Below are 12329 nucleotides of genomic sequence, written 5' to 3'. Positions count from 1 at the left end.
ACCCCCCCCCCGCCCCCGTAGCGAGCAAAAAAGGCTTAAGTGAGGACGTTGAAGGGTACTTCACCCTTGCAGAAGAAAGTAAGAGCTACCATTTTTGGGGAGCCGTTTTGACTTCCCAGAGATTTTCTTACCCTTCATGCCACGTGGTTTTCCAGCAGCCCTGCGAGCCTGGGCCGGTGGTGTGTTTCACAGATGAGCAGACCGAGGCTCGGGGCGTCTCGGTGACCTGGCGATTCGTAGGCAGGATGGAGCCTGGCTGCCCAGAAATCATCCAGCTGCTTGCCTCCTAGACCTCATCCGTGCCGTAAAAGACGGGGCTGTGTGGAAAAATCACCCACAGTTGGGTGACAGGTCTTCTCCCACTCACAAAAATAATTACATGAAATGGGCGCTGGTTCTGATCATCAGAATCAGCTGATTGCCCACCAAGTCCAGTCGTATATTCCCACCGACCCTCAGAGCGGCTCTGTCCCAGCTGAGGCACTGGCTGGTTGGCTGGTTGCACGGCCTGTGTCTGTGCCAGCAGATGTTTGTGGCTGGGATAGCCCAAACAGAGAGAGAGCGAGAGCGAGAGAGAGAGCGAGAGCTGCAGGGTGGTGGATGGCTTTGCCGCCAAGCATTTTCCCAGAGAAGTGGAAGGGAACCGTTGCCAGAGTGGCTGGTGCCCTAACAAATTGATTCCTGCCAAACAATAGAAACAAATATTTTCAACAGACCGAAATTTTGGCTCCTAAAGCATTCCAATTAAAGGCTTTATTTTCTGAAACAAATACTTTAGGAAGAAAACGTTTACCAGCGTAGATGAGATCAGAGCTATTCCTCTGGCGGCGGCTTAATTATTTTTTGAGATTTGAGCACGTTTTTCCTGTCCCTGCTTCATTTTTAGCCCATGACCTTCCCTCCTGTTTGCTGGAGAAAGTCAGGTGCATTAAGCTGGGGCACAGGGAAGGGGTGGCGCCGGGTTTACCGCGGAGAACCTCAGCTTCCATGGAGATGGTCTTCCAGGTCCAGATCCAGCTCTCAGCTCCACCCCCTACCCCTATGTGGTTGGTGTATTTTGGGCGGATCCCACCGGCTACTCGTCAGTTTCACCCGTCTGTTAAATGTCAGTCGTGTAACAGCGAATAGCATCCCCCACCCCCCCGAAGCCCGGAGAGTCATTCTAGACCAGCAGAGTGCAGTGCATTGATGCAGTGGTGCTTACCTGTGTACCTTTGTCATCGTGTAGTTACCACTAACCCTTGAAACATGGCTATTGCAGTGGAGAAACGGAACCTCTAATTTATTTTCAGTGGATGTAGCCACACGTGGCTAGTGGCTGCTGGGGCTAGTGCAGTTCCCAGTCCTCCCCCTCCTTCAGTTAATTGGTCCTGGGGCCCAATTACTTGGTGTACAGGGCAGCCTCTCTGCATCCTGAATGCAGTGGTGGGTGTTCGAGGTGTCTTTTCTCTCTGACACCCACCCATCTCCTGTCCCGCAGCCAGAGCTAGACCGCAGACACCCCGGATCCAACTGTTGTGGGTGTTTTAAAATTGTGACAAGTTCTCATTTGGTTTTATTTATTTTTTTAAAGATTTTATTTATTTGACAGAAAGAAAGAGAGAAAGAGATGAGGGAACACAAGCAGAGGGAGTGGGAGAAGGAGAAGCAGGCTTCCTGCCGAACAGGGAGCCCGATGCAGGGCTGGATCCCAGGACTCTGGGATCACAACCTGAGCCAAAGGCAGATGGTTAACGACTGAGCCACCCAGGTTCCCCATCTCATTTGGTTTTAAAACACATGTCCTGATGTGTACTAAGTGTAAGAAGGATGATGGATGTCCCAAAGTCAAGGGAGCTATATTCCCTGGGTGTTTGTTAGCAAAGGCAAGTCACTTACCTGCCCAGCCTCAGTCTCCCCATCTGTGATGTGGGATGAGCAGAGCTCATGTGGCTGCTTCACTTTCAAGTGCATCCCGAGCCCCACAGGATGGAGGGCAGTGCCAATAGGTTGGACCTCAGCAGCGGTCCCCGGGTCCTGCAGGGGGACGGACGTGGAGGCTGTGGCCTGGGTAAACACAGAGGAGGCAGAAGACAAGGCATTTAGCCAAGGAGGCCCTCTCTGCAAACCGAGAATGACGCAGGGGAGAAAGCAGTAGCGAGCCCAAGCAAATGAGAGAACTGGACAGCAAGGACAGGTGGAGAGGCCAGGAGAGGAGGAAGGCAGGCACCTTGGGGCTCTCCGGAGAAGTCTAGGATGGCGGCGGGGGGAGCACTCCTGCTGTGTGGGGCCATGTGTGTCTATAAGGTGGGGGCTGGCGGGCAGATTTTAATTTTGTATAATAGAGCCAAAGAGAGCGGTAAAGAAGGCTACTTAGGAAACAGACAGTTTTATAGCCCAGAACTGGGTAGGTATCAGCAGTTTTCTCTGGCTTGGTCAGTACGTAAAGCAGACTCCCTCTCGTTCGGGTTAAAGGTGTCCTTCTGTCTCCCCACCGCAGCCCCCCGGCCACACAGGCCTCCTCTCTGCCGCACCGGTGCTTTGATCGTCTCCCTTTCATTATGCATCATCGAGACGCCGTCTCTCATGTCTCACTGTTTAAATGAGAGTCTGGCAAGTATTATATGTAGCGCAATGCTTGTTGGATACATCTGGCATTTTTGTCTTTGCATAGTGGGTTTGCAACGGGGTGAAAAACAACAAAAAACAAAATCTTGGTTCTCTGTTGAAATTTCTCCATCCCGAGGACTTCTCAAAAAGGGCTTGTGTGAGAACCTTGTACTCGTTAGTCTTTGTTTAGGCCAGGATATTTGTTTTTATTCACTTTTTATTTTCTGAGTCGGTAACGCATTCACTTGATTGAAAATTCTGTTTAAACATTGACCCCGAGGCACCTTGCCCGCACCACTGTTCGCCCCCCCCCCCCATCCCTGGCGGGGGTGTAGCCTTCAGACGGGGCGGTGGCAGGCAGTACGTCTGTGCTGGAGTAAATCGGGGTTTTTTTTGTGTTTTTTTTTTTTTTAAGATTCTATTGATTTATTTTGACAGACAGAGATCACAAATAGGCAGAGAAGCAGAGAGAGAGAGAGAGAGAGAGAGAGAGGAGGAAGCAGGCTCCCTGCCGAGCAGAGAGCCCGATGCGGGGCTCGATCCCAGGATCCTGGAATCATGACCCGAGCCGAAGGCAGAGGCTTTAACCCACTGAGCCACCCAGGTGGCCCTGGAGTAAATCGTTTTATTTGGATTTCCTAGATCAGGAATTAATAATATTAGGTAACGTCCCAGACTGATTAAGTCTGGTTAAGTTATGTATCAGACGACCCGTACCATCTTCAGAGTAAAAGGATCTTGAGGGAACAATCTTTTTTTTTTTTTTTAAAGATTTTATTTATTTATTTGACAGATGGAGATCACAAGTAGGCAGAGGGGCAGGCAGAGAGAGAGGGGGAAGCAGGCTCCCTGCTGAGCAGAGAGCCTGATGCGGGGCTTGATCCCGGACCTTGGGATCATGACCTGAGCCGAAGGCAGAGGCTAAACCCACTGAGCCACCCAGGCGCCCCTCGAGGGAACAGTCTTTACACGAGGCTGGATCCGCTTGAATAGGGAGAGAAGAGAACTGGCCGTAGTCCTCATAGTGGGCATTTTACCCTGTTTAATCCGTGTGGCAGCCCCGTGAGATGTGTATTAGTGTCCCCGCTTTAGGATAGAGAGCTCGGCCAGTCCGTGTGCACACTGTGCACAGAGATCCTGTCTTTCTTGAGGGATGTCGGGGAGCAGGACCCTCGCACCTCGTGGTGGGACACCCACACTGGGAGTACGGCCACTGGGGTGTGGGGATCCGGCCGGAAGGTTGTGTTCTGCTCTGGGACTCTGATCTCCAGGCTGGGAGAAGAGGAGCCGCGTTCATTGCATGGGGCTGCACGCTGTTTCTGACTCGGCTCCCCCACCCCGCCCCGAGCTAGAAACCTGAACTGGAGGCAGCCCCCTTGCTTGTCCACACACCCACCTCTCTGCTCCCTGAGTTGAAGAGTCACAGGGCAGGTGTGTGTTTCACCTCTCCTTGGCCAGTGTTTACTGAGCCCCTGCTAGGAGCTGGGCTCCACGGGGCTGCCCCCAGAGAGCACGCTCCCTGCCTTGGGAAGAGCACGCGCTCCCCAGGACCCCTCCTGGGCTCTCCTTCTGGGAACCCTACTCATAGGCAGCGGGAGAGTCGCAACAGTGAACCCCATGTCTGCTTTGCTGCTTCCTATTTTACCCCAAAGCACTGTCTTTGGGATGGACGTTTCCCACCCGTTTTCCCATTCCGCATTCTTCACACGGAGCGCTGATGAAAGTGGCTTCCTGGGCTGCTGCTAGGAGAGCTCCCCAGGATGGCTCCATCAGGAAGGAGTCCCTCTTGGGCAAGTGATCCTAATTCTTATAAAATGGTACCATTCTCGGGCTCGACCCAGGATCCTTGGAGGCTGAGCAAGAGGGGAGTGTGGGTCTCCTCCAGGACCCCCTGCCGCCTTCCCCATCCATCCTGCCTTTTAAGAAGCCGGCTCTGTCAGCCTGACCCCCTCCTCCTCCTCAGCCCCCAGTCTGCTGAACTGTTCCGGAACATTCTCTGCCATTCAGGGCCTCAGTGCTTGCAGCTGTGTCTCTCTCTGACTGGAGGCCTTGCAGTTGTTAAATTTGTCCCCTTTCTGGTACATTTTGCCTTCTTTTTTTTCCCCCCCTTTCTTCTTTTTTAAGCTTATTCTTTCATTTGGCAAATATTGACTGCCTGCCTGTGATGTACCCCAGCACCATGTAAAGTGCTGGGAATTCTGTAGCAAGCAAAAGGCAGGCCCTGCTGGAGCTTACAGCCCACGGGGAGACGCACCGACCTCGCACACTTGCACGCACACGCGGAATTGCAAACCAGAGTTGCTGCCACAAGGCACACATGGTCTGGGGAGCTGGGCTCACCCACCTTACAGTCTCTTCTGGGGTGGGGTGGAAGGGGATGGGGTTGGGAAAGTGGTATTCAGTTGGAGATCTGACAGTTTGATGGCAGGGAGCAGGGATAGGCCACCAAGCAGAGGGAACAGCTGGTGTTGAGGGTCCAAGGGAAAGGAGGGGGCCGGGCCCTCTGGGGACAGCAGAGAAAGACCCATGTGCCCTGCCAGTCTTATCTGAGGCCCCCTAGGAAGCCACTGGAGGCTCTGAGCAGGGAGTGACAAGCTCAGATCTGGGCAGTGTTCCTTCTCCTGGAGGGTGTGAGTGTGTCCTGCGCACACGTACAGCTCCCCCAGCTCTGTGGTCATCGGTGCCCCCGGGGAATGCTGAGCACCTAAGTCTTGGACCGCCCGTACGACTCCAGGATCCCTGCCTTCCTGCCTTTAGTTGTGCTGTTTTTCTCCGTTCAGTTCATCTGCTGCCCCTCCGTGGATAGGGTCCCCACTGAAGGCTGTGTCACTTCTGTGGCAAGTGCGGCTTCGTTGAGCGGGAGTGCTCACTGCTGGCCCCTCCGTGGCATCCCATCACAGAATACTGGAGCCAGGACTCAGACTTTGGTGGCATTCGCTTTGAATCAAAGATCGTGAGCGGGAAAGCGATGGATGAGGGCCAGATGTCTGCAGAGGGCACTTGGGAAACGGGTCAGACCTGGTCTTCTATCTAAACTTGAAATTAAGCAAAAGCTGTAGCATTTACTCTGGGTGTTCTGCAAGATTCTCCTTTAAATATCACCCTTGGTCAGTGCACACACCCACCAACAGAACAAAATGCACTTCCTGCAGCTCCGCGGGGAGCAGCGCTCTGGGAAGGGGGGGCATTCAGTTTTTCCTTATCCGTCCATCAGAGCCTGTATCCCATTACAGGGAAAAGTAGGGAGATTTGGAAAGATAAAGGTGTACTTTTTAGCAGACGTCATTACAGTTAGGTGCTCAGAATTCAAAAGGTACGAAGGGGAGAAGGTGAGAGGATCTCCCTGCTGGCCACTGGCCTGCTTGTCCATTCTCCTTCCAGGATAGAGGGTGGCACCCACATCTTGTACCTATAGAGCCTTCCAGAAGCATCTCGTGCATATGCGAGCACACGAAATGTGTACACACCTTCCTGTCCGCTCGCGGTGGGTGTCTTGGTCGCTCTTGGTGGACATGTTTGGGGAAATGGCCTTTACGTTTCTATCTGAACCCATGTATTTCCATGTTGGCCTGTTCCTCTTGGGTCTCTCCCCCCCCCCCCCCCCCACCCGGGGGATGGTGTTGCTGACCAGGCTCCTGGTTCCTCTGAGCCCCGTTCTTGGTCTCTGACAGCACCTACCCCATTGGCTGTGCCAGGGACTCGGTGAGCCCCGGGGGAAGAGAGAGAGGGGGAGAAAGAGGGTAATGGGGACCCAGCCCCTCTCACCCACAGGCCCCAGCCGAGATGGGCATCTTTCACGAAAACTTGGAATGGTTTCTTGGTGGAAGTTATGTTCTCCTCTTCCAAACCTCTGCTCTGTTTTGGTTCCTTCGGCCTGGTCCCTTCTGTCTTGTTGCTCTTCTGTGCCTTCCTGGTTCCTCGGCTGGACCGTGGGCACCTGGAGGTCGGAGTCGGCTTCTGATTCATCTGTACATCCCTGGAGCCCCCGTCCTGGGTGGCAGACTGAGTTCGGGCCACCCAGGTCAAGTGCGTGGTCAAGTGTGTGGCTCTGATAGTCCAGGATAGTACGTGCTCTTGATGGATCACGTCCCGTGCCACGAATTGAACATGTTTATCTTAATTTTTATCTCCAGAGAGGGAACCTCATTTGCCCAGAACCACACAGGTTACAGCAGGGATGGAGCCTGGATTCCAAACCAGGCTTCTCCGAGGCCAGTGTCTGAAGGGTCTTTGGATGTTCTGTGTTGAGGTCTGGGCAAGGGGGCGTGATGGAAGGAGGCTGTTCGGTGGGTGCTTGGGCTCCTTAGGGCCCTGTCTAGCCAGAGCAGCTTCATTGGTCCCCCTGACCCTGTTGCTGGAAAGGAAGCAGAAAAAGCTCCGGGGACTACCCCATGCAGAAACTGGGGTTGCCTTGTCCTTTTTGTTTGAGTCTTCGTGGTTTCACCAAGAAAGCCATTTTGAATTCATATTTAAGATTTGCTGTTTGATCGGCTTGCCAGGTGAGCCCGAAGGAAACACCAGATGAACTAATCCTTGGAATGAAAGTCAGAGATAAGAACCAGAGAATACTTTTCTTGCTCCAGCCCAGGGGTGCTGGGGGAGAAGCCCAGAGGGAGCAGGGGGCCAAGGCGGGCCTGGCCTGGGAGCATTAGGAGGGGAGCCTCAGAGAAGCACCGCGGGTACCCCGTCCCTGCCGGTTTAATATAGACAAACAGGGGATGTACATACTCCAAAGGTGAGCAGTTTCAGACTGATCAGTGACGTTAGGAAGACTCGTTTTCTTTGGGAAAATTTTCTTTTAAATAGGCAATTAGTGGCACTTTGTAATTTTTGTGGCGAATACATCTTTAACACTGGCTGAGAGGCTAGAGTTCTGGCAGAGAGAAAGTGAAAACGTTGGTTGGGAGCTTTGCCCTTGGAGGATTCATCCAAAAAAGAGGAAGAGCATCCCAGAAATTCTTAGCGGCGAGGCTGGCAGGATTGCAGGCATCCACAGCTCTGTGGCAGACGGACCCCCGTCTCCCAGCAAGGACTGTGCCTGCGCACACACAGCCTTGGCTCCAAAGCCACTGGTCTTGCTCTGGACCTCTTCACCTCCTGGCACTGGTCGCCACTCGGTGACTTGAAACAAAAATTGCAGTTTCTGCATCCAGGTGCCTGTCCATGTAAGACACTTTCCCAGGATCATTTCCACCTCTTTTGGCCTCGTTGGAAGTGCCTGTGTGCCCAGAGCCCACGGGTTTGCCGCCAGCCCTGCCACCTCCCCGTCCCTTTGGACCTGGGGCTGTCGGATGTTTAGAATCTTTCCAAATCTTTTTGAGGGGACGCCCTCCTCTGCCCTTCCCCAGGAAAGTCCTGGCCCGGGTGAGTGGTATTTTCTGCAACTGGCCACCTCCTCCTTGTTCCTAAGCCCCGAGACTGGCCAGTGTGCAGCGCGTTGTGCAAGAAACAGCTGTTGTTTTGACAAAGGACAGGCTGGCCTGCCTTTTTGAATTACCAGAGTGAGTCAAGAGGTCATTTATTCCAGGCCTCCGCTCCTGGGCAGGTGGACAAGGAGGGACCACGAACCTGCGTGTATGGGATGCACGATGTAAAATATATTTCTGTATGTAAATCTGTATTTTTTCAAATTAGCGGCATTTAAGAAATTAACATATAGTAAAGGTTTTCTAATTATGTAATACATGCACGCGGCTAAAATAGTCAAAAGATACAGTTGACCCTTGAACATTGAGGATTGGGGCGCCAACCCCCTGCATGGTCAGAAATCCACGTATAACTCTGGACGCCCCTGAAACTTAACTACTCAGAGCCTGCTGTTGAGTGGAAGCCTGAGCATAGCTTAAATAGTCGACTAACTCGTATTTTGTATGTCACATGTGTCATATGCTGTATTCCTGCAATAAAATAAGCGAAAGAAAAGAAAACGTTATTAAGGAAACGGTAAGGAAGAGAAAATACATTTACGGTGTCGCGTTATAACAAATCCACACCTACCTAAGAGGCCCCGTAAAGGTCAAACCCGTGTTCTTTGAGGGTCAGCCGTCTGGTGAAGGTCATGTCCATCTCTCCCCTCCCTCCCCCCACCCAAAGCCTTCTTAGAGCCAAGCAGTTACAAGTATCTTTTGTATATTTCTGGAGACAATCAGAGCTTATGCAAGGGTATGTATAGAGAGGCTTTCAAACAGTACAAGCATTGTTTTGTACTTTGCTCTTTTTGCTTAAATATGTCTTGAAGATCATCCCATCTCCTAGTGCGCATGGAGGTTTTTTTTTTTTTTTTTTTTTTTTTAACCATTGCCAAATGGTCCTTGAGTGGCTATGTGGATGCACTCTTGTTGGATGCCGCAGTTGGTTCCCAGTTTTTGTTCCCCCCCCCCCCCCGCCCTTTGTGAGGTTTTAGCGCTTTTCAGATGAGGGGACTCTCCATGCTTTTTTTTTTTTTTTTTTTTCTTAAGTGACTCAGGGACTGAGGATTCTGTATTTTAGGGCCCCACCGCCACCTCCCCTAAACCCATTAAATTCCCTTGTTAATGTGTCATTACATTTGACACTTTGAGAATAGGCAGGCCGGGTAGATAATAAAACAGTATTTGGCTTATGTTTAATAGCTGTCTCTTCTCTGTGTTGTCCCAACAGCCTTAGAAAGCCTCAGTGTCCTTCATAAGGACTCGGGGGAGGTTTTGCGAGGGACCCGGTCAAAGATTGTGAGCCCTAAGTCCTACCGGGCAAGCACAACCTCTCCTTGCTGTGCCAATCTGTTTCCACGGTGGCGGGTGGTGGCGTGGTATTAAATTTGGGGCCCCCCTGTTGGTTTCTCATGTGGACGTACATATGTCTGCACGCGTGGGGAAGGGAGTGTGGCGGGCCCGTGGTGGGTCTCCAGCTGCCAGCAGCAGGTCACTCCAGGCGCGCTGGCCCTGTGGCTCCACGACGAAGGTGGGTTTGCTGTCTTCTACCAAGCGACCTATCCCGGGCTCAGCCCTTCTGAGTCGGCCTTTCTGACAGATGTGCCCGTGAGGCTCCTTGGCACTGGGCTGGGCTGGACTCCAGGGAGAGGGACATGTGGGGACCCCAGGGCTCTTCCATGTCTCCTGCACACTGCCCCCACCGTCCCCACGCTGGTCCCCCTGGATAGGAAGGTGTTGGGAGCAGGGGTCAGGGCCGGGCTGCATGGTCACCTCTGTGTCCCCAGCGTCCAGTGGTTCCAGCAGACTGGGTGACACCACCTCCCAGGAAGGAGGGTCCTCCTTGAAAGCGGTCCCGAGCTCTTTGTTTTTCTCCACATTTTCTGCATCTGCGGGCAATGGGAACCAAACATCAACTCTACTTTTTCTGTCATATTTCAATATTGGCGTTGCTCCCCACTTCTTGAAGCCTCCTTTTATAACTTCTGCTACTGCCGCTTAAATATAGCCGCCGAAGTCCTCCTCCTAACCAGATTGTTTATATTTTTGAGAAGCCTTCTGCTTATCTGCGATTGCTCCCTCTTCTCCGTCTCCGTCCCCGCAGCGCCACATGGGTTTCGGTTGCTCTTTTTTTCCTGCCTTCACTCGACTGGGATGTGTTTCAAATGTGGTCTATCAAAATGTGCAGTGTTTCCCTCTTTTCTGCAGTAGCTTTGACATCTGTTCTTGAATCCTAGCCCATGTTATTCTTTTGGACTTGTTTGCCCAAGATTTGCTGTAATGCCAGAAACACGAAAGGGGAGAGCGTGGTGGTGGGGGGGTGTATGCACCCCCCCCCCCATAAAACTGTCTGCCATTCCCCAGTCGACAGCACGCTGGATGTTGGCTCCAGCGCCCTGTCGTCTCGTCTGGCAGTGGCCCACCCTGGCGGGTACAAGTGGAGTGCCCACCAGGAGGCCCTACAGACCTACTGGGGTTATTTCCGCCCAAAAGTGAAGCAGGCGGGACTTGGTGGGGTTGGTGGAGGGTGCGTGGAGCGGGAGAGGCACATGCTTCCTGGGCGTCTGCGGACGGATCTCTGTCTCTGATTGCCCTCGCCTTTCGGCCTGCCATTGGGTCCTTGCTCTGCCGGGCCTCGGGGGAGGGGCCGTACCATGGAGAAGCCACTTGGAGCAGCCGCACTGTATCCTAAGCAGAATATGCCGGTGTGTGTCTTTAGTCACGAAGGCCACTCAGTGAGAAAAGCAGCTTTTCGGTGGCTACGGCGGCGTGTCCTTGTGCCCCTGCTGTCAGCCAGGACACCACTCTGGGCCCATCTGCCACAGCCTTGTTTGAAACCGGTCCTGCTGACAGCTTCTCCCAGAATTCCCGAGGCCAGGGCACAGGTTGTCTCTGCTTTGAGTGTCATTTTGTCGTGTGGACAGAGGTCCCCTGAAGGGGACCTGCTCTTGGCAGCTCTCAGGGTGTCCGTGCGAGGAAAATAGTTGGAGGAAAACTGTCGTTTCCAAGTGCCTCATTTTCAGAGTTGACCACATCCTGCAAATCATGATTCTTGGAAATGGGCTCTTAAAGGTCCCCCTTAAAGCGAGTAGCAGGTTAATTCGGATAGGCTTGGACGTGGTGCGCCACCAAAGATCCCAGCCCACGCGGTTGAAGACAGACAGATTGCCCCACCGGGAAGCCCAGAGTAAAGCACAAGAGCCAGGGACCAGAGACAGGGCAAGAAAGAATGCTTGTTAGGAACAGAAATGAGCCACCCCCGGTGGGATGGCATCTGGGCATTGGCCTGACTCAGGGTTTAGCGGAGAAAAACGTTTCGGCGCGTTCTGTCCTGGAAGTAGGTGTTCGTGTGCATGGGAACAGGGCACACCGAGCTGAGCCAGTCGGGTTTTCTGGGACCAGTGCATGGACTGGAGGGGAACTGCCTCAGTATCCACTTCCTCCCCACCGCCGCCCCCAGCCCCCCTCCGCCCGGGAGCCGAGACTCCCCATAGCCACGGGAGGCCCCTCCTGGGTTCTGCCAAAGGCAGATGTGGTCTCCTCTGGTTCGCAGCGCAATGACGATCTTGTCCTCCCTTTTCGTGTCTCCGCAGAGGGAACTCGATGCCACCGCAACAGTACTGGCGAACCGGCAAGATGAAAGCGAGCAGTCCAGAAAGCGACTTATCGAGCAGAGCCGCGAGTTCAAGAAGAACACTCCAGAGGTGAGGCCGCAGTACCGTCCCCGTCTCGGCGCGGGGGTCTCCCTGTTCCCGTCCGTATTCGGGAGCCGCGGTGCAAGCATTGCGTCCCCAGCAGACCTCGTGCCCCTCCGCGGGTGGGGGCCTAGGGGTGTCTGGACAGGAGAAAGCACGAGCTCATTCCAGAGACAGACACTGACCCGGCTGGGTGTTGGCGGGCACGTGGCCAGCGGTGTGGCCCACCTGGGCGTCCAGCCCCCGCGCTCCTCGCCCATGTCTGTTAGCACGCCGCCCCGAGTCCTTGGGAGCATCGAGCACGAGGGCATAGTGGGATGGGGTGCGGGGTTCCTCAGATGGCCCCTTCCCCAGTGTGGTATCTGCAGGCCGCACGCATCTGAGAAGGCTGCGTGCTCATCCTTCCTGCAGACCAGACATTTAGTCGGGTAGGGCCTGTGAGACGCTTGTTTCCCGAAATACGCTTTAAAGGGCACTGCAGACGTGCTCCTCACGGGCTCCTTTTTTCTGTTCTCTCTTGTAAGTGCGTGTTGGAAAGGCAGTGTTTTGGGGGGTTCGGGCAGCGTCTTCCCAGTCTGTTACCCAGGCCCCTTGTTCCCTCGGTCCCTCTCAGAGGCTTTTTAAGACGTGAAAAGCA

General features: G+C 53.6%; 1 protein-coding gene across 10 annotated transcripts in view; it reads left to right on the top strand.

Annotated features, from left to right (window-relative positions):
- Positions 1 to 12329, top strand: part of CUX1 (cut like homeobox 1) — a 358424-nt gene that overhangs the window by 66475 nt on the left and 279620 nt on the right. For all 10 annotated transcript variants that reach the window (XM_047712793.1, XM_047712792.1, XM_047712791.1 and 7 more), the window contains exon 2: positions 11591 to 11701. In XM_047712793.1, the coding sequence (XP_047568749.1) occupies positions 11591 to 11701 (111 nt within the window). The remainder of the gene's footprint in view (positions 1 to 11590; positions 11702 to 12329) is intronic.

The sequence above is a fragment of the Lutra lutra genome, chromosome 18 (assembly GCF_902655055.1).
Source record: "Lutra lutra chromosome 18, mLutLut1.2, whole genome shotgun sequence".
NCBI classification, from domain to species: domain Eukaryota; kingdom Metazoa; phylum Chordata; class Mammalia; order Carnivora; family Mustelidae; genus Lutra; species Lutra lutra.
This window is presented reverse-complemented; position numbering and strand designations above follow the sequence as displayed.